Genomic DNA, 24,361 nt, shown 5'->3' on the forward strand with positions numbered 1-24,361 from the left:
AGCATCCCCAGAAAGTGAAGGTCTCTAAGTGGCAGGGAGGTATCCCCAGAAAGTGAAGGTCTCTAAGTGGCAGGGAGGTAGGCAGGATCTCTCTCTGTGGTCGCCCCTGCCCCTCCCAAAATGGAGTGTCAGTGAAACACCCCCTCTGAGTATTGCTAACCTGACCCAAAGTGCAGGAGAGGAGAATGGCACTAGGAATTAGTGGACACTTCTCTAAACTGATAGTATACCTGGCTCCTTGTCCTTGCAGAGTGATTTGGAGCAAGCTGCCTCCTTTCTGAACCTCAGTTTCCCCTTGTATAACTCACGGGACTAACCCACCCTATTGACTTCCCAAAGCCCCCTTCAGGATACCAAGAAAAGGTCTGGACAGATGCCAAGGAAAACCAGAATAGGAGCAAAGCGACTTGAGGCCGCCAGACGCGAGCTAGACAAGACCCTTCTCACTGGGCGAGGCTCTTTGAGGAACCGAGAGTTGCTGGGACAGAGCCCGCTGGGAGAGAGCAAACAGAGCGGCGTTCCCCTCCCCCGACCCTAGCCCTTTGTCCGGAATCCAGCTGTGACCCTTGAAGGGCGGAGCGGGCTCACGTGGCGCGGCCCCCTGGCCCGGACGCTGATTGGACGGCGGCGCGGGAAGCAGCGGGGCAGGCACGCTCCTGTCCCAGGGCGCAGCAGATAAAGCGTGCCCAGGGGCACACGACTTTCGGCTCAGAAAATCCGCAGGGTCTCGCAGCTGCGCCAAGAGAGAGCAAGAGAAGCCCTGGATCCCGCTTTACGCGTATCTTCTCTGGGGCCGGAGAACCTTTCGAGCGGCAGCGCCTGCTTCTCAGCTGCACTTGCAGACGGAAAAGCCAGCTCAGCTCACCGTTGCTCTCACTGCCCACCACTCTCTACACCTTTGTGTCCTACAACAAGGTAACACCTGGAGCCACAGAGCGATGGGAGGAGGGAAAAGCGGGCCCTCTGGCCCTGCAGGAGGTGGCTTTCTCTCACATTTTTTCCCACCTGGCCCCAGGATTGGGAACTTCGCCCAGGTGACCGACACACTCTTTACCCTTACCTCTTACCCCGCCGCAGGATGGCGCCTCATCCCTCGTGTGCGCCCCCTGTCCAAGCGACCCATGAGACGGAGCAGCGCTTCCCGGGAGCCTCGGACGACGAAGTGAACTGCGTCGCATCCACTCCACCCAGCCCCACTCGCGTGCTGGAGAACTGTCCCGAGAAGGAAGGGGGCGCCTGCCGAGGAGCCTCGAGGAAGCTCCGGGCGCGGCGCGGGGGGCGCAGTCGCCCCAAGAGTGAGTTGGCTCTAAGCAAGCAGCGACGCAGCCGGCGCAAGAAGGCCAATGACCGCGAGCGCAATCGGATGCATAACCTCAACTCTGCGCTGGACGCGCTGCGCGGCGTCTTGCCCACCTTTCCGGACGATGCGAAGCTCACCAAGATCGAGACTCTGCGCTTCGCCCACAATTATATCTGGGCGCTGACGCAGACGCTGCGCATAGCGGACCACAGTCTCTACGGGCTGGAGCCGCTGGCGCCGCCCTGCGAGGAGCTGGCCAGCCCAGACGGCGGTTCCCCGGGAGACTGGGGCTCCCTCTATTCCCCGGTCTCCCAGGCGGGAAGCCTAAGCCCCGCCGCCTCGCTGGAGGACCGACCTGGGCTGCAGGCGCCTGTTTCCCCGGGCTGCCTGCACCCTGGCGCTTTGGCCTTTTCAGACTTTCTGTGAAGGGGCCTGTCCGCCGCTGGGCAGTGGGTCCTGGGAGAAAGGGCGGGGACGGAGGCTGTAGGAGATGCGCAGCGGCGGCTCTCAAACCTACTTGCTCCTCCTGCCTCTGGCTCACTGATCCCTGAGGGCCCAGGCGCCCAAGAGTGGCAGGCCAGGTTCAATCCCTTGGTCTTCTGCGCTACACCCTTTGCCGCTGCCTGCACGAGTGGGCAAGGCATGCTCCGCGCATTTTAAGCCCTCTCCCCGTGGCCACCCCAAAATCTCGTGCAAAAAAGATGAGCGTGGTAGCACTACACAGCAGGAGACACCCACTGTCTCCCCCATCCTACCCTCACTGATGTCTATTTGCCTGTCTGTCTCTTAACCACTCTTCCCCCAATGCTACTTCATCCAATATTTGGTCTCTCAGGGCTCGCTCTTGTTGCCCAGGTTGTCTTCTTCAAAGATGCCTCTGACCTCCTCTAGTGCCTGTCAAGTCCCGGGGGTTTGGGCCTCTCTACTCTGCCTTAATCCATGAAGGCGATGCTCTGCCTTCTCCTTGTGCACTTTTCCGGAGCCATTGCCCTCTCAGGGGCAGGAGGCAAGGTGACCAACTGGGGGAGTGCCTCCACCACCACCCTGCAAACTGGAGCACCCTTGTCTTAAAAAAAAAATCAGCTTGTAAATGATGTAATGTCTCTTGAAATGAATTTTTGTCTGGTAAATTATATGGCCTCTCCCGTTTTATGTTTGTATTTATTGATGAGATTTCACAGTGGGAAAAGTCTTTATTTTGTACATAAGATTATTTAGGGACTGGTGGGTGAGATTTTGAGCCAATAAAAAACGATTCTCAAGAAGCCTTAGTAAGGTAACTTGATTGTGTGGAGGGGAGGGCCCAGCCACTGTGACGGGTTGGGGGAGGAGGCCCTGTCTAAGGAGAGGGAGGAGATACTTTCTGGGGGTCTCAGGCCTGACCTGAGAAACTATAGTGCTAGGCTGGAGGCCAGGCAGATTGCAAGTCAGCTATACACACTTGGAAAGGAAGAACTGGAAGGCTTAAAAATCATTGGCTCAGCCTCCTTGTTTTATTTATGGAGCAGCGACTTGTCTAATTCCAAAAAGTGGTTTAGGAGTAAGACAAGCCTCCAACTAGGGCTACTCACATGGTGCTGGCCCTTTCTGTTATGCCACTAGCTTGGATTTAGAGTAACTGTTTCATTTGGGGAAGGGAGGGAATAATAACCCTGCAGCAGGGTCAGAAACGCTGGTAGGCTGAGCATCTTCGGAATCGTCCCTGAGTGCTTAGAGACCAAGAACAATGTCAGAGCTCATTTTACATTTCTGGTGCTGGGGACAAGACCTTGTGACGTGTGATACCCAGTGGCACGGAGCAGAGAAGGTGGAGGGTCTGGCTATAGCTTCTGACACCTCCCAACACCCAGCAGCTTTGTTTGAACAAATTCTTATTCTTTCCAAGAAAGTATTCAAGGTTTCCAGCCACGTGTTCTCTATTACCTCCAAGGTAGAGTAGGGCTGACGCACAGTGACACTGAAAGTCCCCAAAGCACTGCTGGAGCAGCTCTATATTAGCTTCCAAGATGTCCCAGGATGTCCGGGAAGCAGGTTTGAGCTCAAGAGCCCACAGAGGGTAGGCATCCTACCCTATGAGTTGAACCGCAGAGGCCTCCTTGGATTGGCCCACGGTGCCCAGGGAAGAAGCAGGCCAACACCAATGGGGTGTACATGTCAGAGGCAGGGACTAGGAGTCATAGAATAGGTTGCTTTCCAGTGTTAGAGCACAAAGGTGGTGGCTTTGCAGGGGTTAATGTCTTTTGCATCTATCTCTTATGCACCGAGTCCCCCACCCAACACTTTAAATTGCACTTTTCCTCTCGCCTCTATTCCAAGGTCCCTAAAGATAGCTTGAAGGAGATATGTCTTAGTTATCAGGGGCTGGATTTGGGGGCGGGAAGGGGGACAATGCAAACAAATGAACAAAGGTATAGTTTCATTTCATGGCTTTAATCTGGGAGGAGAAGATTAATGGGTTATTGATGACTTCTGCAGCAGCCAATTTTCCACCTGCGGCACCACCCAGGGCAGGTGTCAGCAGCTCCAAGTTGCACAGACCAAGGCAGGGTCTGCCGCTTACAGGACACTGGGGGGTCGGGGGAGAGATGGGCAGACATAAAAATCAGGAAGGTCCATCTCTGTCCTCCTGGGACAATAGCAAGTACACAGACAAAATCACTCAAGGCTGAAAAAACATTGGTGCTGAGTGGAGGTAGGAGCCACAGGAAGGGCAGTGGGACTGTGCTCTGTGGCTGGATTGCCAGAGAAGACGGTATATTGGGCCAGGACTAAACATTTGGAGAGGAGGTCCTCAAGGAGGAAGATCCTTCTTCCTGTGAAAGGCTGTGGGGAGCAGTGTTCAAACAGGCAGGGGGTTCCTTTGGTGCGAACAACTTTCAGAAGCAGAAAATATTAACCCTGTATTCTGGGTGGAGGCACCCACTGCCCAGCCCCTCTCCTGCTTGTGAGGGTGCTCATTAAGAAGCTATTAGTCACTCACAATCTAGAATGGTGGGATGGGGAAGGGGATGGGAGGGAGATTCAGGAGGAAGGGAACATGGGTGTACCTATGGCTGATTCTTGTTGATGTCTGACAGAAAACCACAAATTCTGTAAAGAATTATCCTTCAATTAAATAAATTAAGTGGCAAATAAATAAATAAGAAGCTATTATTTACCCAATGCACATAGACTGGTCCTCCAACCTACAAATTTTTTAAAAAGTACTGTTTAACCAACTTGGATGCTGGATTGTCACCTTGGGTAGGGGCAGATTTGAACCCCCAGAGCTGTCAGCTGAACTCTCCAAGTCAGGAGGAAGTGGAGGAAGGTTTAGGGCTCCTTACCAAGGATGAGCTCCATCACAGTGAAAGAAATCATCTTGAGATGGGAAACCTCACCCTTTTTTTCAAAGATCCCCACATCAAGAAGGGTTTAGGAAACATTTCTGGGTGGCAAACACAAGCCCAGCATCATCACCACCACACCCTTACCCATCCACAGGTATTTTGCATTCACCAGCTTTTAAAACCAGTCAGGCTGCTCTGGATCTCAGCTAGAAGCCCCCTACCACTATGCCTCAGCTGCAGTGAGTGTGGAGCCTCCTGTGGTCTGAGGTCGTTTTCTGTGCCCCAGCTCCCTCAAACCCGGACAGGGTCCCAAGTGGGGTCAGGAAAGATGCTCTAGTTGAAAGAGTGTTCCCCACCCCCACCCCCCGCCGTTCTGCCTTTGTCTGAGCCCTGGCTTCCAGAAAAACAGCACATGAATCTTGCGGTCACCCCACCCTATCCCATCCCCACACACAAGCAGGTAGATTTATGGTGCCCTGCCTCCATCCCACCCCATCCCCAAGCTGGCTGTAGTTGGAGGACAAAGCTTCCCAGGGCCATTGGAATGCTAATGTCTGGGAGCCTGGCCGCTGGGCTGGCACAAAGGCAAGTGAGGCCAAGGGAGCACGCGACCCCACAGGCATACTCTGCTCCACCTCTCATCCACGGGCCACTCTGCCCAGCTGTGTGACCTTGAACGGGTCTCTGAGCCTCAGCTGATACACACGAGAAGCTGGAGAGAGTCTCTAATACCCTTTCACTCGGTTTCTGGGAACCTAAGAGAAGGCTGTGCTTGCGATAGATGGAGTTATAGGCCCCTGCAACCGAAAGCAGTGGGAAAGAGACGTTTGGTCCAGTGGAACAGTGAAGAAAGGGGGTCGGCTGAGAATGTACTGCAGAATAAACACTGACTATACTATAATTACATTTTACATATATGTAATTAGTATTCTCTGTTGTGTTTCTTTTCCCGCTCCTCCCCTTTTACATATCTGCGGCCAGCGCTCTAGAAGGGGCTAGGGCAGTGCGGGGACACTTGCTAACCTTGCCTGCTTGCCCCACCTTTAGAAGGCCAAGAGCACAGGTAGTAGTAGATTTGGGGGCTGGACACTCATCTCAGGGCTCCTCCTACAGTCGGTGAGGTGGGCAGGGCAGGATGGTGACACCCATGGAAATAGAAAGCCAAAGTCTTGGAAGTAGGTGACTTGCCCAAAGCCCTAAGTCACTGATGGAGTTACTGGAGCAAACCAAAAGCATGACCCTGGCTCTAGGCTAAGTTTAGAGCCGTCTCCTCTGTGCCAACACAACCTATAGTAGTTTGTGCTCTGGCTTGAGCTGGGTCCTCTGAGTCTTGTAAGATCAAGAGCTTCCCTTACGCTTTGACTACCCTCTGGAATGATAGTGAGATTCACAGGCTGCTGTGTACCCCTCTGTTTCTGGGATCCTAGGACCAACGTGGTCAGAGAGAGCATCTGCAAGGCTAACTTGGTCGGGCACTGAGGTCCTGGGGAAAAAAAAAAAAAAAGCGGCGTGCCCCTGGCCATGGTGCTGAAATGACTGCGTTGTTTCAGAGCGAGAGGCATTCCAAGGAACATGGCGTTCTTGATAAGGAAAACCACCTACCTACTGCTTCTGCTCATGTTTCCAGGCCCGAGTCCCTAGGGAATCCCTGTGGACATGTAGACCCAGAAACCTGTTGGCTTCCTTGATGTGGTGCGAAAAGTGTGGACTCTGTTGCTACTAACTCACTGTGTGACTCCAGAAAAGCACTTTTCTTAGCTAGTCCAAAACATTCTCCCTTATAAATGATGGAGTTAGAGTTGAATTGCCAGATGAGGAGATCTAAGAGCTCTGAAGTGAAACAACATTGGAAGTTTAGGATGCAGCAGCCCTAACTGGGAAAACTGGTTTGGAACTTTGCACTTAAATAGTTTTTGAAGACAATCTACGTTAAGCAATAGCAAAGAGCCATTGTTTGCCTTTGATTGAGGGGTAGAAAAGGGGCATTTTCCACACATATTCTTTTTTAACTTTGTACTTTCCTTATATAATAGCTTGTATTTTGGTTATTTTCTGGCCTGGATAATTTCAGAAAGAACAAATTAAATATTTAGGGTGGGTGAGTTTGGCATAAGATCTGAAGTTTTCAGCTATGAAAACAGGAAAATATATATGTATATATATAACATTTTAACTCGACTGTGGAAGATGGTTGCATGTTTCTAATTTGTATGTGTTTCTATCTTTGTGATAAGATGCTTTAATATATTTCTTAAATATATAAAAAAGGGGTCTCATTCTTTGGGTTAAAATGAAGTTTTAGTTATTCCAAGAACAAAGGCACAAGGAAGTCCTCCAAACACACACACTAATGGTAGAGTGGTTAGGAATAATTCAGATCACACAGACATTAGTTCAAAGCCCGGTATTGCCACTAACTGGTGGTTTTCAATTATACCCCTTTGCCTCCCTAAGGCCCATTGTCCTCACCTGCAGATTTGGGACAATAAATAGTAGCCATTTAATTGAGTTGATTAAATGTGCTTGCTTTTAGTGCACATTAAGCTGCCATGAATGGTTATTACAATAATAATAATTATTATTATTATAATCATCTTCATTTGTTTCAAATTCTTCTCATTCTCCCAGGGCTTTTTCAGGGGGTGGGGGGTGGGGGTAGGGAGGTTGCTTTTGTATCAATTTGAATTTCTTCTGCATTCCTGTGCAGTGCAAGTTAGCATAAAGGCCAAGGGCCACCCACCCCTTCCCTGTGACCCTCCCCAGATGTGATCTACCCTTCCTGTGCTTCATGATTATATATCCAGATGTTACTTGGGCACCCCAAATGAGACATGTCCAAAATAGAATTACTCTCCTGTAACTCCAAACTAATGTTGCCTCTTGTTCCTGATCTCACTAACTAGCATCATCCAGTCATACATACTCAAAATCTAGGGTTGGTTTTGGGCTTCCCTGGTGGCTCAGACAGTAAAGAATCCACTTGGAATGCAGGAGGCATGGGTTCGATCCCTGGGTTGGGAAGATCCCCTGGAGGGCATGGCAACCCACTCCAGTATTCTTCCCTGGAGAATCCTCATGGACACAGTATCCTGGTGGGCTGCAGTCCATGGGGTCACAAAGAGTTGGACATGACTGAGAGACTAAGCACAGGGTTGGTCTTGACCCTTCTCTCTTTCTACCCACAACCAATTAATCCTTAAATTAATTAATCCTTAAATCCTACTGACTTGTCCTTCCCACTATAACATTCCTTGATAGAGTTTAGAGTAAAGCCAGGGTGCTATGACAGACTCACTAATAATTCATTCTGAGGTGAGCATTCCATGTGGGTGGACAGCTCTGCTCTGTGACATCATTCAGGGACCTACATTCCTTCCATCTTCTTCCTCCCTCAGAAGCTTGCCATCCATGGTTGAGGCTCATTGCCATGGGTTTGAGCCAGTGGGAACAGGAAATAAGTCATGGGGGAACCTCACTCACAGTCTTAAAGGTTAGACTCAGAGGTATAATAGCATGTTTCACCTATGCTCACACTCCTCTAGGAATACATGATCATATTCCCTCATTTAACTGGACTAGGGGCTATGTGCCAGGAAGAAGTAAAGAAAGGGTGAGTGAGCAGCCTCCAGCAACAGTCTCCAGGACTGTTGTCAGGATTAAGTTGGATTATATATGCTATTATTTCTTTTTATCATTGTGAATCACTTATGTTTATGACTAGAGTCCTGCTGCAACAGCCTCTTTTTCACAATGCCTACTTTGCCTTGGCATTTACCCTCCAGGAATACTGACCTGCTTGAAGTCTTCCCCTCACACACAGTCAGAACCCCTCCGACCCTTTTTCCCCACAGTGCTCTGTCTGCCCAAACCTTCATTCCCCACTTCCCAAATTTCCAGTGTGGATATCACCTGTTTCCAGAATCTTTCTCTGAACTATTTCTCCCTCATTGCTCCTGCTCCCATAATATCCTGTGCATATGAATATCCTTGAACTTTCCTGGTAGCATTTGTAATTATCTGTTTGCTCTTTTGTGCCCTCCTGACAAAAGGAAGTATCCTTCATGTCTCCAATGAGTACTTAATCTAACCATATGCCATATGTTTTTAAAATGAATTATTGAGTCAGTAGGGCTTCCCTGCTGACTCAGACAGTAAAGAATCTGCCTGCAATGTAGGAGACCTGGGTTTGATCACTGGGTCGGGAAGAACCCTGGAGAAGGGAATGGCTACCAACTCCAGTATTTCTTTTTTCCTAAATTATATTTATTTATTGAAAATAAATTTATCAATTTATTGATTGATGATTGCTTTACAATATTTGTTTGATTTCTGCCATATATCAACAGGAATTAGCCATAGGTGTACATATGTCCTCTTCCTCTTGAACCTCTCTCCCATCTCCCACCCTTTCCCACCCCTCTAGGTTGTTAAAGAGCCCCAATTTGAGATCCCTGAGTCATACAGCAAATTTCCGTTGGCTATCTATCTTACATATGGTAGTGTATATACTTCCATGCAGGAGCCTGGTGGGCTACAATTCATGGGGTCAAAAAGAGTCAGACATGACTGAGCAGTGAATATTTTTGCTTTCACTTTCAATGAGTCAGTAAATTGACTGAATGAAAGATATTTCAATTATTTGTTTAGAAATTTCATTCCTTCCCCGACTGGCTGCTATATAAAGGTCATGAATATTTGTTGAATAAGTGAATGAATAAATTAATAAATTATACAGAGACCTGTTGCCTCTCCTCCCTCATACCCTCCTCAGCACCAAAATAACCTGTCTTTGGCTGCCTATGGGTTCATTTCAGAAGATGCCACATGTGATTTGGTGAGACTGGGTTATCACAAGAGAATCATTGTTTTGGAGATCACCAGCAAATATTCCGATAGTCAAGTGTGGGAGATCTCTCCTGAGATAGTCCATTAGATCATGGTCCTGACTTCTATCTCAATTCCAGCACTTCCTAATTCCATCAGTTGAGAAAGTTACTTAGCGTCTCCAAGCCTCCAGATATAAACATTTCTCTATGTATAAAAATGGAGAAAATCTCACCTACCTCACAAAGTTTTATGAGGATTCAGATGAGATGGCAGGTATGTCCATACACTTCATGAGCCTGCCTGCAATTTGAAGCAGACCTCATTATAATACCCACCTTATCTATAGCTTATTCCTAGAGAAGACTAAGAAGGCATGGACCAGGACTGACTTCCCCCCATTAATCAGAGAGAAGTTATATGACTTGCCCAAGCCCATAAGCATGTTAATTATGGAGACAAACTTATGCCCCTGCTATCCTAACATCATCACCGGCTATACTACCCCTTTGGACTAGTTATCTATTGCTGCATAACAAATTACCCCAAACTCTACTACTTAAAACAAGAAACATTTATTATGTGGGTCTTCTGTAGGTAAGGATTCCAGGTATACCTTAGACAGGTGACTCTGGCTCAAAGTGTCCCATGAAGCTGCAGTCAGGGTGTCAGCCAAGAATGTGGTCTTACCTGACGGCTTTGCTGGGGCCAGATCCACTTCCAAGCTCACTCATGTGACTGTTAGCAGGACTTAATTCCTTAAGAGCCATTGGACTGAGGGCCACAGTTCTTCAGTGACTTTGGACTAAAAGCCTTCCTCAGTTCCTTGCCATGAGGCCCTCTCCATAGGTCAGCTCACAACATGGAAACTGGCTTCCTTCAGTGCAAACAAACAAGAGATAAGGGGACACTCAAGACAGAAGGCATGGTCTTTTGTAAGCTAACCTTTTTGTAACCTAATTTTGTTCCTTAGAAGAAGATCTATGACAAACCTAGATGGCCTATTACAAAGCAGAGACATTACTTTGCTGACAAAGGTCTATATTGTCAAAGCTCTGTTTTTTCCAGTCATGTACCGATATGAGAGTTGGACCGTAAAGAATGTTGAGCACCTAAGAGCTGATGTTTTTGAACTGTGGTGCTGAAGAAGACTCTTGAGAGTCCCTTGGACAGCAAGAAAATCAAATCAGTCAATCCTAAAGGAAATCAATCATGAATATTCATTAGAAGGACTGATACTGAAACTGAAGCTCCAATACTTTGACCACCTGATGTGAAGAACTGACTCATTGGAAAAGACCCTGATGCTGGGAAAGATTGAAAGCAGGAGGAGAAGAGGGCAACAGAGGACAAGGTGGTTGGATGGCATCACCAACTCAACAGACATGAGTTTGAGCAAGCTCCAGGAGATGGTGAAGGACAGGGAAGCCTGGAGTGCTGCAGTTCATGGGGTCATAAAGAGACGGACATGACCACTGATTGAACAACAAAAACAACAGTCTCACAAGTGACATCTCATCACCTCTGCCACATTCTATTCACTAGAAATGACTAAATCCAGCCAACAGCTAAGGGGAGGGAACTGCACAAGGGCATGGATACCAGGAGGCAGGGATCACAGGGGTCCATATTAGGGGGTGCCCATCACAGAGGCAGTAGCAGAATCTTTGCTGCCTGCCCTCCACACCCCAGAGATAGGCAGACAGATGACAAGTGTGCATGCACACAGTCACATACATACACCTCCCTAGGACCAATAGATCAGAATTCAGAAGAAAGCCTAGGTGATTTAATCCGGGGGCTAAAGCAGATGCCTCCCTGTCCTCCAGTGCTGGGCCTGTTTCCAAGAAGGGCCGAGGAGGGGCACCACCAAGTGAGCACTGGAGCCACCACAGCTGATCTCTGACATCCATTTATGCTTTCACAGGCCTCCCCACCCCCACTCCCAGAGGCAGAGATTTAGGACGTCTGGAGCCTGGACACCGTACCCACTGAAGGAAAATTTACTGCCTCTAGAGAACCAGGGCCTGACTTGAGGTCTTGAATGCATCTTTTTCCCCTTTGCCTCTGCTTTATTAGGTTAATCATTGCTTGAATTGGTTGCCATGGTTTGGGCAAACCCATGGTGACTCTATAATGAAGCCTGAAAGACTTGGACCCCATTTATCATCCTCAGTGTTTGGGAGGCCCAGAGCCTCATTTGCTTCCCCCAGGGTCTGAGTACCACCCTCCTGCTTGGGGCCCCTATGCTCCTTTTGAACGAGGAATAAACAGGTGGCGACTTGGAAGAGAAGAGGAGACCCACACAGGTGGAGTGAACAGTGTACTGTCCATACCCCAACCATACACACACACACACACACACACGCACACGCACACACACATGCACACACACACATTTCATTTTCCACTCCAGGATTCCCAACACAGATCAAGCACAAAGGCAACTCTTCCATAATTTTTCTTTCTTGAAAGTGAGAAGCAAAGAATGATGTTCAGTTAGAAGGGGTCCATGGCTGTCCTTAAATAGGGGGGGTTGTGTCTCAGCAGATCCAGGTTCCACACTTCTTAATCCATGGGCATAAATTAAACATAATTGCAGTCCTGCAATGAGTTGGAAATAGATGGGACAAGGCCAGCGGGAAAACAGAGGCATACAGAGGTTTAGCAGCATGTTCAAGGTTATCCAGCGATGGTAAAGGCGAGGTAGAACCCAGAACCAGTAAAATGTATTATGAAGAAATTACAAATAGAAGTGTATAATGAATTCTCATGTATCCATCACCCAAATTCAACAGTGATTGACTCAAAGGCAGCTGTATTTCACTCACATAACTACTCACTTCACTCAGCACTACCTCTGTGGATTATTTTGAAGCAAACCTGACACATCATACAATTTCAACATAAATCCTTCCCCAGTGTTAGATTTTGTTCGTTTTCTGTTCAGTGTAAATGTAATAATAGAGTGTAGCAGCTGAGAGCTGCTCTGAAGACAGACCCTCTAGGTTCAAATCCCAGATCTGCTCTTTCCCAGCTGTGTGACCTTCAGCCAGTAACCTAATGTCTCTGAGCTTCAGTTTCCTCAACTATAAAAGGATGCAGTGACACTTCAGAGGGTAACTGGCAGGATTAAATGAAATTATACAAGTGCTTGGCATTTAGTCTGGCAGGAAGTCAGCTCTTGGCTTCCAACATCCAGTCTCTTGATGCTGTCTCCTGGCCTAGAGGCAAGAGGCTTGTCACTACCACTTTCTGCCTGGCACCAGACTCTGAGAACACAGACCTCAGCAGTGAGCTTGGCATCAGTGCTGACAGCCTCCAGTCTCTGCCACTCACAAACCTGTTCAGCTCTGCACCACACACCCCTGGGCCAGCAAGGCCCAGGCACCACCCCTCTTCTCTTCTTGTAGCTTTAGGCTTTCTGGCCTTTTGGCAGCTGGTCCCAATTATGAGCAGGTATCAACACACCTACCTTAACATTGCATGTATATGTGTGTGCATGCATGTGCCCATGCCTCTGTGTGTGTGTGCATGTGTGTCTGAGTGTGTGATGTCCCTATGTGTGAACCAGCATATTCTCATGCTTCTGTGCACTCAGCCTGTGAGTGAGACTCCACTAGGAGACTAAAACCTGCCCTCTTACATTTGTGGTTGATGGACAGAGACCAGATTAAAACTGGTCAAATAAAGGCATGAAGTCATGAGCATGGTACTGAGACCTCCTGAAGGCGGTAGGGAGAAACTAAGGTTGGCCAAACACATTAGATTGAGAACGGAAGAGAGAGGCAGGCGGGGGCTCCATGGAAGCTGGGGGAAGGGAAAGGGAGATAGCCTATCTAGTTTCACTGTATAGAGGAGGCCTGAGTTCTAATAATGGCCTTTCAGGTCAGGAATATCCCCTGGAGTAGGAAATGGCACTCCACTCCAGTATTCTTGGCTGGAAAATCCCATGGGCAAAGGAGCCTGATGGGCTACAGTCCATGGGGTTGTTGCAAAGAATTGGACACAACTGAGCACAATATAGTAAGTCCTGATAGCTGATCCAAGAAAGGTTATTTCAGGATATCAACCACTCCCCCAGCATCAAAGCTCCAAAGGGTTCTCTTGGGCTGAAAAGGCTCACTCAAATTTCCCCTTTCCTGAGTGAGTGAGTGAAAGTCACTCAGTCATGTTCGACTCTCTGCGACCCCATGGACTATACAGTCCATGGAATTCTCCAGGCCAGAATACTGGAGTGGGTAGCCTTTCCCTTCTCCAGGGGATCTTCCCAACTCAGGGATTAAACCCAGGTCTCCCACATTGCAGGCAGGAGACTTGCCCAGTCTCAGAACTGCAAGTCCTGTCCCCAGCAAACCCCAATGGTTGGTTCACCTTATAAGGAACCTGAAACCCGGTGTCCACTTAGCCCTCCCTCCCCCGCCTAGCTCCAGTGTGGTGTCACCCACCGAGAGCAGGGGGAGCCTGCCACTGAATTTCAGCTGCTCCACAAGAGAAACCCAAGAATACTGGAGTGGTTAGCCTAATCCCTTCTCCAGCGGATATTCCCAACCCAGGAATCGAACTGGGGTCTCCTGCATTGCAGGCAGATTCTTTACCAACTGAACTATCAGGGAAGCCCTATCCCCTTTTCTGGATAGCAACTCATTTTTATTGAGCGTTTACTATATCTAAGTACAGTTCTAATGCTTACTATTAATTATCTATGAGATAAGATTTATCATTTCATTTTACAAATAATGAACTTGAGGCTGAGAGCAATTAACATGTTACATGTTACCCAGTGAGAGGTGGAGATGGATTGAACCCAGGCTCTTTTGCCCTGGAGGCAGCAGTCCTAACCACTGCTACACTGCACCACTGCAATGCTCTGTTTTTCCTCTTTTTAAGTTTTGGTTTTGGACATTTTCAAATATGCACAAAATAGAACAGATTCCTGTGTCCTCATGCACTGTCACTCAGCTCCCACAGCCATCAAGTCACGATCAACTTTGCTTCATCTGTTCACCCTGTTCCCATCCACCCCAACCCTGCACACACACTTTTATTTTTATTTGAGTGAAATCTTTTAAAACACATCCCAGATATCTACCATCCCAGTTGTAAAGACTTCTGTGTCCATGTCAAATAATAGAACATTAAAAAAACACTAAGTCAGTTTTTATACTTAATAAAATTAACAATTCTGTGATATGATCTAATATGGCCTGGTGGCTCAGTGGTAAAGAATCCTCTTGCCAATGCAGGAGATGTGGGTTCAATCCCTGGGTCAGAAAGATCCCCTAGAGAAGGAAATTGCAATCTACTCTAGTATTCTTACCTGGGAAATCCCATGGACACAGGAGCCTGGCAGGCTACAGTCCATGGGATGTAAAGAGCTGGACACAACTTAGTGGCTAAACAACAACAACACGATCTAATATCCAGTCATATTCAAATGCTTCCAATGATCTTTCTAGACAAAGAAACTCCATCTTAGAATCTCCTCTCTCCCTGCTGAGCAGGTGAGCTGGTCAGTCAGCTGCAGGCCAGAACTAAGGCCAAGACCAAGACTGGGCCAGCCCAGACTCCACGCCTAAGTGGGACTGGCTTTGGACAAGACAGTTCCCTCCCTTCCCTACCAGTCTCACCCCAAAGTGTGGTGACCAGTCATGCTGGTTTGCCTAGGACTTTCCCAGTCTCAGAACTGCAAGTCCTGTCCCCAGCAAGCCCCAATGGTCGGTTCACCCTACAAGGAACCTGAAACCCCGTGTCCACCCAGTCCTCCCTCCCCTGCCTAGCTCCAGTGTGGTGTCACCCACAGAGAGCAGGGGGAGCCTGCCACTGAATTTCAAGAGCCCTTGAAATAACTAATTTCCCAAAACCTTTGAGGGGGCCCAGGCGTGCCTGGGTCCAGGAAGAAGAAGGCCCAAAGCCCCCAGCAGCCAGCAGAGAATCAGCATCTTTTCACACCCAGGGGGCCAAATTCAGCAGTCTCCTCCCTCTGTCTTTTTCCCCCTCTCCAGATCTAATGACAATCCAAAGAGTTCCTGATAGGGTTTTAAAAGATGCTCTTCATTCACCGTCCACCAAGCATGAAAATCTAGCTCGTTTGTCTCCATTCTTCACCCTAAAGGCCTGGCCGGCTTCAGGCCTGCAGCCTCAAACTTGTCACTCACTTTTCACTTTCTTTTGTTGGATTCGCCTTTATTTCATTCTTCTGTCTCCTCTGGGCACCCTCCTCACCCCCTCTTCACTTCATCCCTCTCCTTCCCCTCCGCCCTCCCCCAGCACTCCCCAGTTCCTCTGTCCACACACAAAAAGCAACAGATCAGTCCGGGAATTTCTTCACAGTCCCCATGTCCCCTGCCCCCACCCCAGCCTCTTCTCATTGCTTTTAAAGAGTGGGAGGAAAAAGTCAGCAGCAGCTAAAAAAGGACTCAGGTCCAGGAACAGAGCTGCCATTGCTCTGGCTGGAAATGGCCTCAGGGAGCCCTGAGTCGGTACTTTGGCTTCACAGCTGCGGAAACTGAAGCCCTGAAAGGGGAAGAGACTGGCCCAAGGTCACATGCAGAGTTAGTGGCAGATCAGGGTCCAGAGCTGAGTGTTCCAGCTTTGCAGCCTAGACTCGCCATGCAGAATTAAGGCTACCGCTCCACATCCAATGTACTGAGTTTACTTTTCTTTTATGACTCAACTTTCTGATGAGGAGAGGGCCATAGCTCAAAGGCAGGCTTTTCTTTTATGACTCAGCTTAGGCAGGCGCCATGTCCAGTACATCCCAGTGTCCCTTGGATGCTTAGCACACGGTAGGCATTCGGTGATGATGCTGTTAATGAAACTGATCTGAAGGAATGCAGGAGCCAGGCTGCTCCCTACTCTCTGGACCTCTTATCAGTCACCTCATGGGCTGCAGTTTTTTTGCCAGGCCCAGGAAGTTCCCTGGACCCAGGGTGTTTCCTGGACCCAGGGAGAGGGGAGAGTACATAAGAAGGGGTTATGTGTTTAGCAGTCAGGCCCCTTCCAGCCATTTTCCCTTCTAAGAACAATCAACACTGGGAGAAAGGAGAGGGATGTACCCGCCCTTTTCCAGGGGCAGGACAAATAGGTCAGAATCATCAGAGCCTCGGACAGGGAGGGAGGTAGAATGGGCATCGCACCAGGGCAACATGAAATAGGAGGGAGTAAAAGAGAAGGAGGAGGGGCAAGAGAAGCAGGTGGGTTGACAGGGGCTCTGGCTCCATCAGCCCTCAGTGTGTCGCGTGCGTGCCAGGCCCTGTGTGAGTTTTGGGAAAAGACAGCCACACGGGCCTCAGCGGGAGGACCTGGTCAGGTCACAGGCACACCCCCAGTGCAAGACTTCTCCTCTCTGACCTGGCCACACCTCTTCCTCAAGGTTCCACCCCTGTGAATGGCGCCACCACGAGCACCCACCTCCCACACTAGAAACCTGGATGCCCAGCCTCCCCCTGGCCCTGTGGATTCTGCCTCAGCAATGTCCATGAAGCCACCCTGGCTCTCCATCAGCTCTGGACGGCACTGCTGTGCAGCCACACAGAGGTCCCTGCCTGGAGCCCTCCTGTCCCCTCTCCCTCTGGTCCAGCCCACAGGCCACAGCCTCGTCTTCTCACTGTAGCTCCTGTCATTCTCCCTGCACAAGAGAGGCGAGCTGCCCATCTCTCTCCGCAGTGTCAACAGTGCAGCTTAGGAGTTGGGCTCCCTGGCTTGCATGGACCTGCCACCTACAGCGTGGTGACCATAGGCAATCTCTTTAAGCCTTGATGTCATTTGTGAAATAGGAATAATTGTAATTCTTCTCTCATAGGATCTACAGTAGAATACAGTATCCAACAAGTATACACTATCTACAATATAATGATATACAAAAGTAGGAGACTGTATGAGACCATCAGTGAAGGTTAGCTATGGTGACTGTCATGATTACTGTCCTTCAGTATTCTAAAATTTTTATCATGTTCATATATTACATCAATTATTTTAAAAATTGACCCATCCTTTCTTGCTGGCGAAATTATCAAATGCCTGAAAATGGTCAAACTTCTTGGCCTTGTTATTCCGTCTACAGAAATCATCAGAAACTGCATAAAAATCAACAAAGGTATTTATTTGTATCAACAAAGGTATTTATAATACCATCTTTTAGGATGGCAAAAAGTTAGATATAAATGTTCAACCATAGAGAACAAATTATATAATTATATATTAGACATTATATTTTAAATATTAGATTATTAGATATGTATCTAAAAATTGAATACAAAAGAAATGTTCAATCATAGAGGACAGATTAGATTATTGTATACTCTAATATATATAGGGCTTCACAGGTGGCACAGTAGAATCCACCTATCAATGCAGGAGATGTAGGAGATGTGGGTTTGATCCCTGGGTCAGGAATATCCCCTGGAGGAGAAAATGGCAACCCCCTCCAGTATTAACACCTGAAAAATCTCTTGGACAGAGGAGCCTGGCGGGCTACAGTCTATGGGGTCACAAGGAGTCAGATACCACTGAGCGACTGAGCATGCACATGTACACAATATATGTTGCTGCTGCTGCTGCTGCTAAGTCGCTTCAGTCGTGTCTGACTCTGTGCGACCCCATAGACGGCAGCCCACCAGGCTCTGCTGTCCCCGGGATTCTCCAGGCAAGAACACTGGAGTGGGTTGCCAGTTCCTTCTCCAATGCATGAAAGTGAAAAGTGAAAGTGAAGCCACTCAGTCGTGTCCGACTCTTAGCGACCCCATGGACTGTAGCCTACCAGGCTCCTCCATCCATGGGATTTTCCAGGCAAGAGTACTGGAGTGGGGTGCCATTGTCTTCTCCAACACAATATATGTTAGATTGTTATATATATTCAAAGGGGTAACTATACCCCATTGAAAATTATGTTGTAAAATAATGCTTCTTAAAAGGGGAAATATTCATAATATATTGCTAAGTGGGAAAAACTGGAGTTTAAGCAAGATGCCAGGCAAGGCAACTTGCAAATTACTCCACTATAAAATATCTAGAAACCTGTGGCCTGGGGAGTCAGTTATCCAAGCTGAGAAGGATTATATGCTAAAGAAGAATAAGTGGCATCCAAGTGAGGAGCCTTTCCTCTTGAGTGTGTGAGCTTTGAGTCCTGGACTTGGTGCCATCAGGATGATGCCGGAGGGGATGGGGAGCAGGGAGGCCTCATCCAGTGGGGTGGGGCAAAGACCCCATGGCACCAGCTGAGGGCTCTCAGAGATACAGGCTTTGAGATGAACACAAAATTGACACCGTGGTGAGATGGTCCAAGCCCCACTGGGGGAGGAGTCCCACGAGGCCACCTGGACGTGGTAGAGCTTTGAAGGAGGGAAGAACCTCAGGACAAAGAGGTGATGACAGACAGTGAAATGGGCATGGATGTGAGCCCAATCACCTGGTTCAAATACCAGCTCAGTCACTCTTAACAGCTGGTAGATGTCCTTCCATATATATATATATTACATGGGAAAAATGATATTCTACTTTTGTCATACTATGCTTACTTCACTTAATATAGTACAAATATCTTTTGATCTCAGTAAAATATAGATCTACCTTGTTATTTGAATTGTTACGTTAATTGCTTCCATTTTCTCATCTATGAAAAAGCTAGTATCTGACTTACTATGTTCTTGGGCTTAGAGGAGTTTTAAATGAGAAAACCTGTGGGACCGCAGATGTGCACTGGGGGAGGGGTCTGTGTGTGGGTCATGGCCATCTGCAGATTGGACTTCATTAGCCATCCTGTCTAGGGGTCGAAGCTCCAAGGAATAGCAGAGAAGGTAGGGCAATGGTGGCGGGACAGAGTGGCCTTCCTGAGCCCCAATCCATCAGCGCTGACAAACCTGGCCCCCTGTGACAGCTCCAGGCTCAGCTGCTGAGCAACGGCAGGTATGGAGCAGGAGCCCCTCCCTGGGCCCTTGGCACCCTCCTCTTAGGTCAACAGACAAAGTGGGCTCTGTCGGCCAGGTTGGGACAAGGAAGATTAATGGAGCAGGTGCAGGCTGGGGTGGGACAATCACCTGGCTACAGGGTGCCTCCTGGAGCCCGACCCAGGCCAAGAACCAAACCTGATGTCACTCAGCCTGGCTCAGACTTGATCAGAGGTGAGCTGGAGCCAGCTACACTGCCCCTGCTGCCTACCCTGTCCCCAATTCCAGCTGGCCTCACCTGGCCTTATTCAGTCTCTAATGGGAGAAGCCTGCAGAGGCTCCTGGAGCCCAACCTGTGACACTCAGCTTTAAAATAAATGTTTCCCCTGTTTCTTCAATCTCCCAAATAACTCAGTGAAGAAAAGTGTGGATTAGTAAAACATTATAAAACACCCATTAATCTCACCACCAAGAGATAACTCTGTTAACATTTGGTAGATATTATACCTGTCTTTATCCACACACAGACACTTCACACACACACACAGACACACACACATCCAGACACAGACACATAGACATATATACGTATATGAAGAGAGATCACTCTGTACTTCTTTTCTTATGATCTTCTTTTTACACTAAATACATCATTGGTTCAGTGGTAAAGAATCTGCATGCCTATGCAGGAGACAGAGGCAGGAGACTCAGGGTTGATCCCTGGGTTGGAAAGATTCCCTAGAGGAGGAAATGGCAACCCACTTCGGTATTCTTGCTGGGAAGTCCCATGGACAGAGAAGCCTGGTGGGCTACAGTCCGTTGGGAGTCACAAAGAGTTGGACATGACTTAGCAACTGATCTTGACCACATTATGAACATCTTTTGGTGTTAATGAAATATAGCTCTCAGTTCAATTCAGTTCAGTTCAGTCGCTCAGTTGTGTCCGACTCTTTGCAACCCCATGAACCGCAGCACGCCAGGCCTCCCTGTCAATTACCAACTCCCGGAGTCCACCCAAACTCATGTCCATTGAGTCAGTGATGCCATCCAGCCATCTCATCCTCTGTCGTCCCCTTCTCCTCCTGCCCCTAGTCCTTCCCAGCATTAGGGTCTTTTCCAATGAGTCAACTCTTTGCATAAGGTGGCCAAAGTATTGGAGTTTCAGCTTCAACATCAGTCCTTCCAATGAACACCCAGGACTGATCTCCTTTAGGATGGACTGGTTGGATCTCCTTGCAGTCCAAGGGACTCTCAAGAGTCTTCTCCAACACCACAGTTCAAAAACATCAATTCTTCGGGCTCAGATTTCTTCACCGTCCAAATCCATACATGACCACTGGAAAAACCATAGCCTTGACTAGATGGACTTTTGTTGGCAAAGTAATGTCTCTGCTTTTAAATATGCTATTTAGGTTGGTCATAACTTTCCTTCCACGGAGTAAGCGTCTTTTAATTTCATGGCTGCAATCACCATCAGCAGTGATTTTGGAGCCCAAAAAGTAAAGTCTGACACTGTTTCCACTGATTCCCCATCTATTTTCCATGAAGTGATGGGACCAGATGCCACAATCTTAGTTTTCTGAATGTTGAGCTTTAAGCCAACTTTTTCACTCTCCTCTCTCACTTTCATCAAGAAGCTCTTTAGTTCTTTTTCACTTTCTGCCATAAGGGTGGTGCCATCTGCATATCTGAGGTTATTGATATTTCTCCTGGCAATCTTGATTCCAGCTTGTGTTTCTTCCAGCTCAGCATTTCTCATGATGTACTCTGCATATAAGTTAAATAAGCAAGGTGACAACACACAGCCTTGACGTACTCCTTTTCCTATTTGGAACCAGTGTGTTGTTCCACGTCCAGTTCTAACTGTTGCTTCCTGACCTGCATACAGATTTCTCAAGAGACAGGTCAGATGGTCTGGTATTCCCACCTGTTTCAGAATTTTCCACAGTTTATTGTGATCCACACAGTCAAAGGCTTTGGCATAGTCAATAAAGCAGAAATAGATGTTTTTCTGGAACTCTCTTGCTTTTTCGATGATCCAGTGGCAGCCAAGAAGAGCTACCCTGCGCCCGAGGCCAGGGGCAGTGGCCGAAAGGAGCTACCCCACGTCCAAGGAGCAGCGGCTGCGCAGGCACAGGAGGGCCGAGAGGAGCTACTCCACATTCAAGATCAGGAGGGGCGGCCGTGAGGAGATACCCCTTGTCCAAGGTAAGGAGCAGCGGCTGCGCTTTGCTGGAGCAGCTGTGAAGAAATATCCCACGTCCAAGGTAAGAGAAACCCAAGTAAGATGGTAGGTGTTGCGAGAGGGCATCAGAGGGCAGACACACTGAAACTATAATCACAGAAAACTAGCCAATCTGATCACACGGACCACAGCCTTGTCTAACTCAATGAAACTAAGCCATGCTGTGTGGGGCCACCCAAGACGGAGGGGTCATGGTGGAGAGGTCTGACAGAATGTGGTCCACTGGAGAAGGGAATGGCAAACCACTTCAGTATTCTTGTCTTGAGAACCCCATGAACAGTATGAAAAGGCAAAAAGATAGGACACTGAAAGAGGAACTCCCCAGGTCGGTAGGTGCCCAATATGCTACTGGAGATCAGTGGAGAAATAACTCCAGAAAGAATGATGGGATGGAGCCAAAGCAAAACCAATACCCAGCTGTGGAGGTGACTGGTGATAGAACCAAAGTCCAATGCTTTAAAGAGCAATATTGCATAGGAACCTGGAATGTTAGGTCCATGAATCAAGGCAAATTGGAAGTGGTCAAACAGGAGATGACAAGAGTGAACGTCGACATTCTAGGAATCAGCAAACTAAGATGGACTGGAATGGGTGAATTTAACTCAGATGACAATTATATCTACTACTGCGGGCAGGAATCCCTTAGAAGAAATGGAGTAGCCATTATGGTCAACAAAAGAGTCCGAAATGCAGTACTTGGATGCAATCTCAAAAACAACAGAATGATCTCTGTTTGTTTCCAAGGCAAACCATTCAATATCACGATAATCCAAGTCTATGCCCCAACCAGTAATGCTGAAGAAGCTGAAGTTGAACGGTTCTATGAAGACCTACAAGACCTTTTAGAACTAACACCCAAAAAAGGTGTCCTTTTCATTATAGGGGACTGGAATGCAAAAGTAGGAAGTCAGGAAACACCTGGCGTAACAGGCAAATTTGGCCTTGGAGTACAGAATGAAGCAGGACAAAGGCTAATAGAGTTTTGCCAAGAGAATGCACTGGTCATAGCAAACACCCTCTTCCAACAACACAAGAGAAGACTCTACACATGGACATCACCAGATGGTCAACACCGAAATCAGATTGATTATATTCTTTGCAGCCAAAGATGGAGAAGCTCTACACAGTCAGCAAAAACAAGACCGGGAGCGGACTGTGGCTCAGATCATGAACTCCTTATTGCCAAATTCAGACTTAAATTGAAGAAAGTAGGGAAAACCACCAGACCATTCAGGTATGACCTAAATCAAATATAGCTCTATCTCATCATTTTGGGCTTTCCTGGTAGCTCAGCTGGTAAAGAATCTGCCTACATTGCAGGAGACTCTGGTTCAATTCCTGGGTCAGGAAGATCCCCTGGAGGAGGGATAGGCTACCCACTACAGTATTCGTGGGCTTCCTTGGTGGCTCAGGTGGTAAAGAATCTGCCTGCAATGCTGGAGACCTGGGTTCTATCCCTGGCTTGGGAAGATCCCCTGGAGGAGGGCATGGCAATCCACTTCAGTATTCTTCCCTGGAGAATTCCCATGGACAGAGGAGACTGGTGGGCTACAGTCTATGGGGTTGAAAAGAGTTGGACACAACTGAGTGACTAAGCTCAGCACACATCTCATCATTTTAATTGCTACATATAGTCCAAGTATTCAGGCATAGTATCATAATATGATTTTAAAGTGTTTTTTGATGTAAACCATTTTTAAAACCTTTAGTGAATTTGTTACAATATTTTTTCTGTTTTGTGTTTTTGGCCAAGAGGTATGTAGGCCTTGGCATGTAGGCATGTAAGCATCCCCAATCAGGGATCAAATATGCACCCCCTGCAGTAGAAGCTGAAGTCTTAACCACTGTACCACCAGGGAAGTCCCAAGCATAATAATATATTTAACCTCAACTCCCTTATTGGACATGTAAGTTCTGTGCAAATTTTGTCCTTTATAAATAACACTAAGATGAACATTTTTATACATTTATCTTTTCATTATTTCTTTAGGAAAATGTCCTAGAAGTAGAACTTATAGGTCAAAGCATGTGTATTTTTTAAGGCTTTTGATACTTACTGCTAAAGGGTTAGGCTTGTGTTTATTGGAGCCTATGGCCTGTCCATCCCACACTTGGGTGAGGGGGAGAGGTAGGATGGGGGTGCCCCATGGACAGAGGTTGGAAATAAGGCCAACCTAGCATGGACTCCACCCTCCAGGGGGTTGTCATCCAGGCTTCCACCCAGGAAAGAAGCTGTTGAGTAGGCAGATAAGGAGCTCCATGGGCTTTGGAGGTGAGCACTGGGAGCAGCATAGAAGTAAGAGTAGAGAGCAGAAAATCTTCAGGGGAGATGAAGTCAGAGAAGGTTTCTCAGAGGGGGTGACATTTCTGCCAGCCTTGAAAGGTGAGAAGGATGTGTTTGTTCAGCAGGAGTATTCACCAGGTAGGGGAAAGGGTTGGAGAAGTACACCACATTTTTAGGGGAGGTGAGAGATGGAGGCAGCCAGAGCCTGCCTGCAGCTGTAGCCACAATCCCCTACCATGTTATTTGAGTCTTTGGGAGGGCAGAGCCTTGCCCCATGGCCAGACCTGTTGTGACAGCCAAGCTCGCCTCCCACACTTAGCTTTGTCACCTTGAGCAACTCACTGAATTACTCTGCCTCTCAGTTTTCCCATTTGCAAATGGGGATGATAGTTATATCACTCTCACACAATAGCTGTGGGGACCGAGTGAGAGGCAGGGGGCTGGCCTTTGTAAGTTGTAGCTAGTCTAAGAGATTAATTTTTTAATTAAAAA

General features: G+C 47.8%; 1 protein-coding gene and 1 long non-coding RNA gene across 2 annotated transcripts; one reads left to right on the plus strand and one right to left on the minus strand.

The window, feature by feature from the left end:
- Positions 1-658: 658 nt before the first annotated feature.
- Positions 659-2,430, plus strand: NEUROG3 (neurogenin 3). The gene is made up of 2 exons (XM_081547373.1): positions 659-915; positions 1,078-2,430. The coding sequence occupies exon 2, from the start codon at positions 1,079-1,081 to the stop codon at positions 1,724-1,726; it is 648 nt and encodes a 215-aa protein (XP_081403499.1). The 5' UTR covers positions 659-915; position 1,078; the 3' UTR covers positions 1,727-2,430.
- A 1,281-nt stretch (positions 2,431-3,711) lies between these two features.
- LOC145537633 (uncharacterized) lies at positions 3,712-11,522 on the minus strand. The gene is made up of 4 exons (XR_014076405.1): positions 11,442-11,522; positions 10,144-10,330; positions 9,693-9,756; positions 3,712-3,866 (listed from the first exon to the last, which is right to left on the minus strand). It is a non-coding gene; the product is annotated as an uncharacterized LOC145537633 (long non-coding RNA).
- Between the last annotated feature and the right edge of the window lie 12,839 nt (positions 11,523-24,361).

This window comes from Giraffa tippelskirchi, chromosome 2 (assembly GCF_054371585.1).
Source record: "Giraffa tippelskirchi isolate mGirTip1 chromosome 2, T2T-mGirTip1v1.2.pri, whole genome shotgun sequence".
In the NCBI taxonomy this organism is placed as follows: domain Eukaryota; kingdom Metazoa; phylum Chordata; class Mammalia; order Artiodactyla; family Giraffidae; genus Giraffa; species Giraffa tippelskirchi.

Excerpts from the sequence above, each read along its gene's own strand:
- NEUROG3 (XM_081547373.1), top strand. The coding sequence starts at position 1,079 with ATGGCGCCTCATCCCTCGTGTGCGCCCCCTGTCCAAGCGACCCATGAG.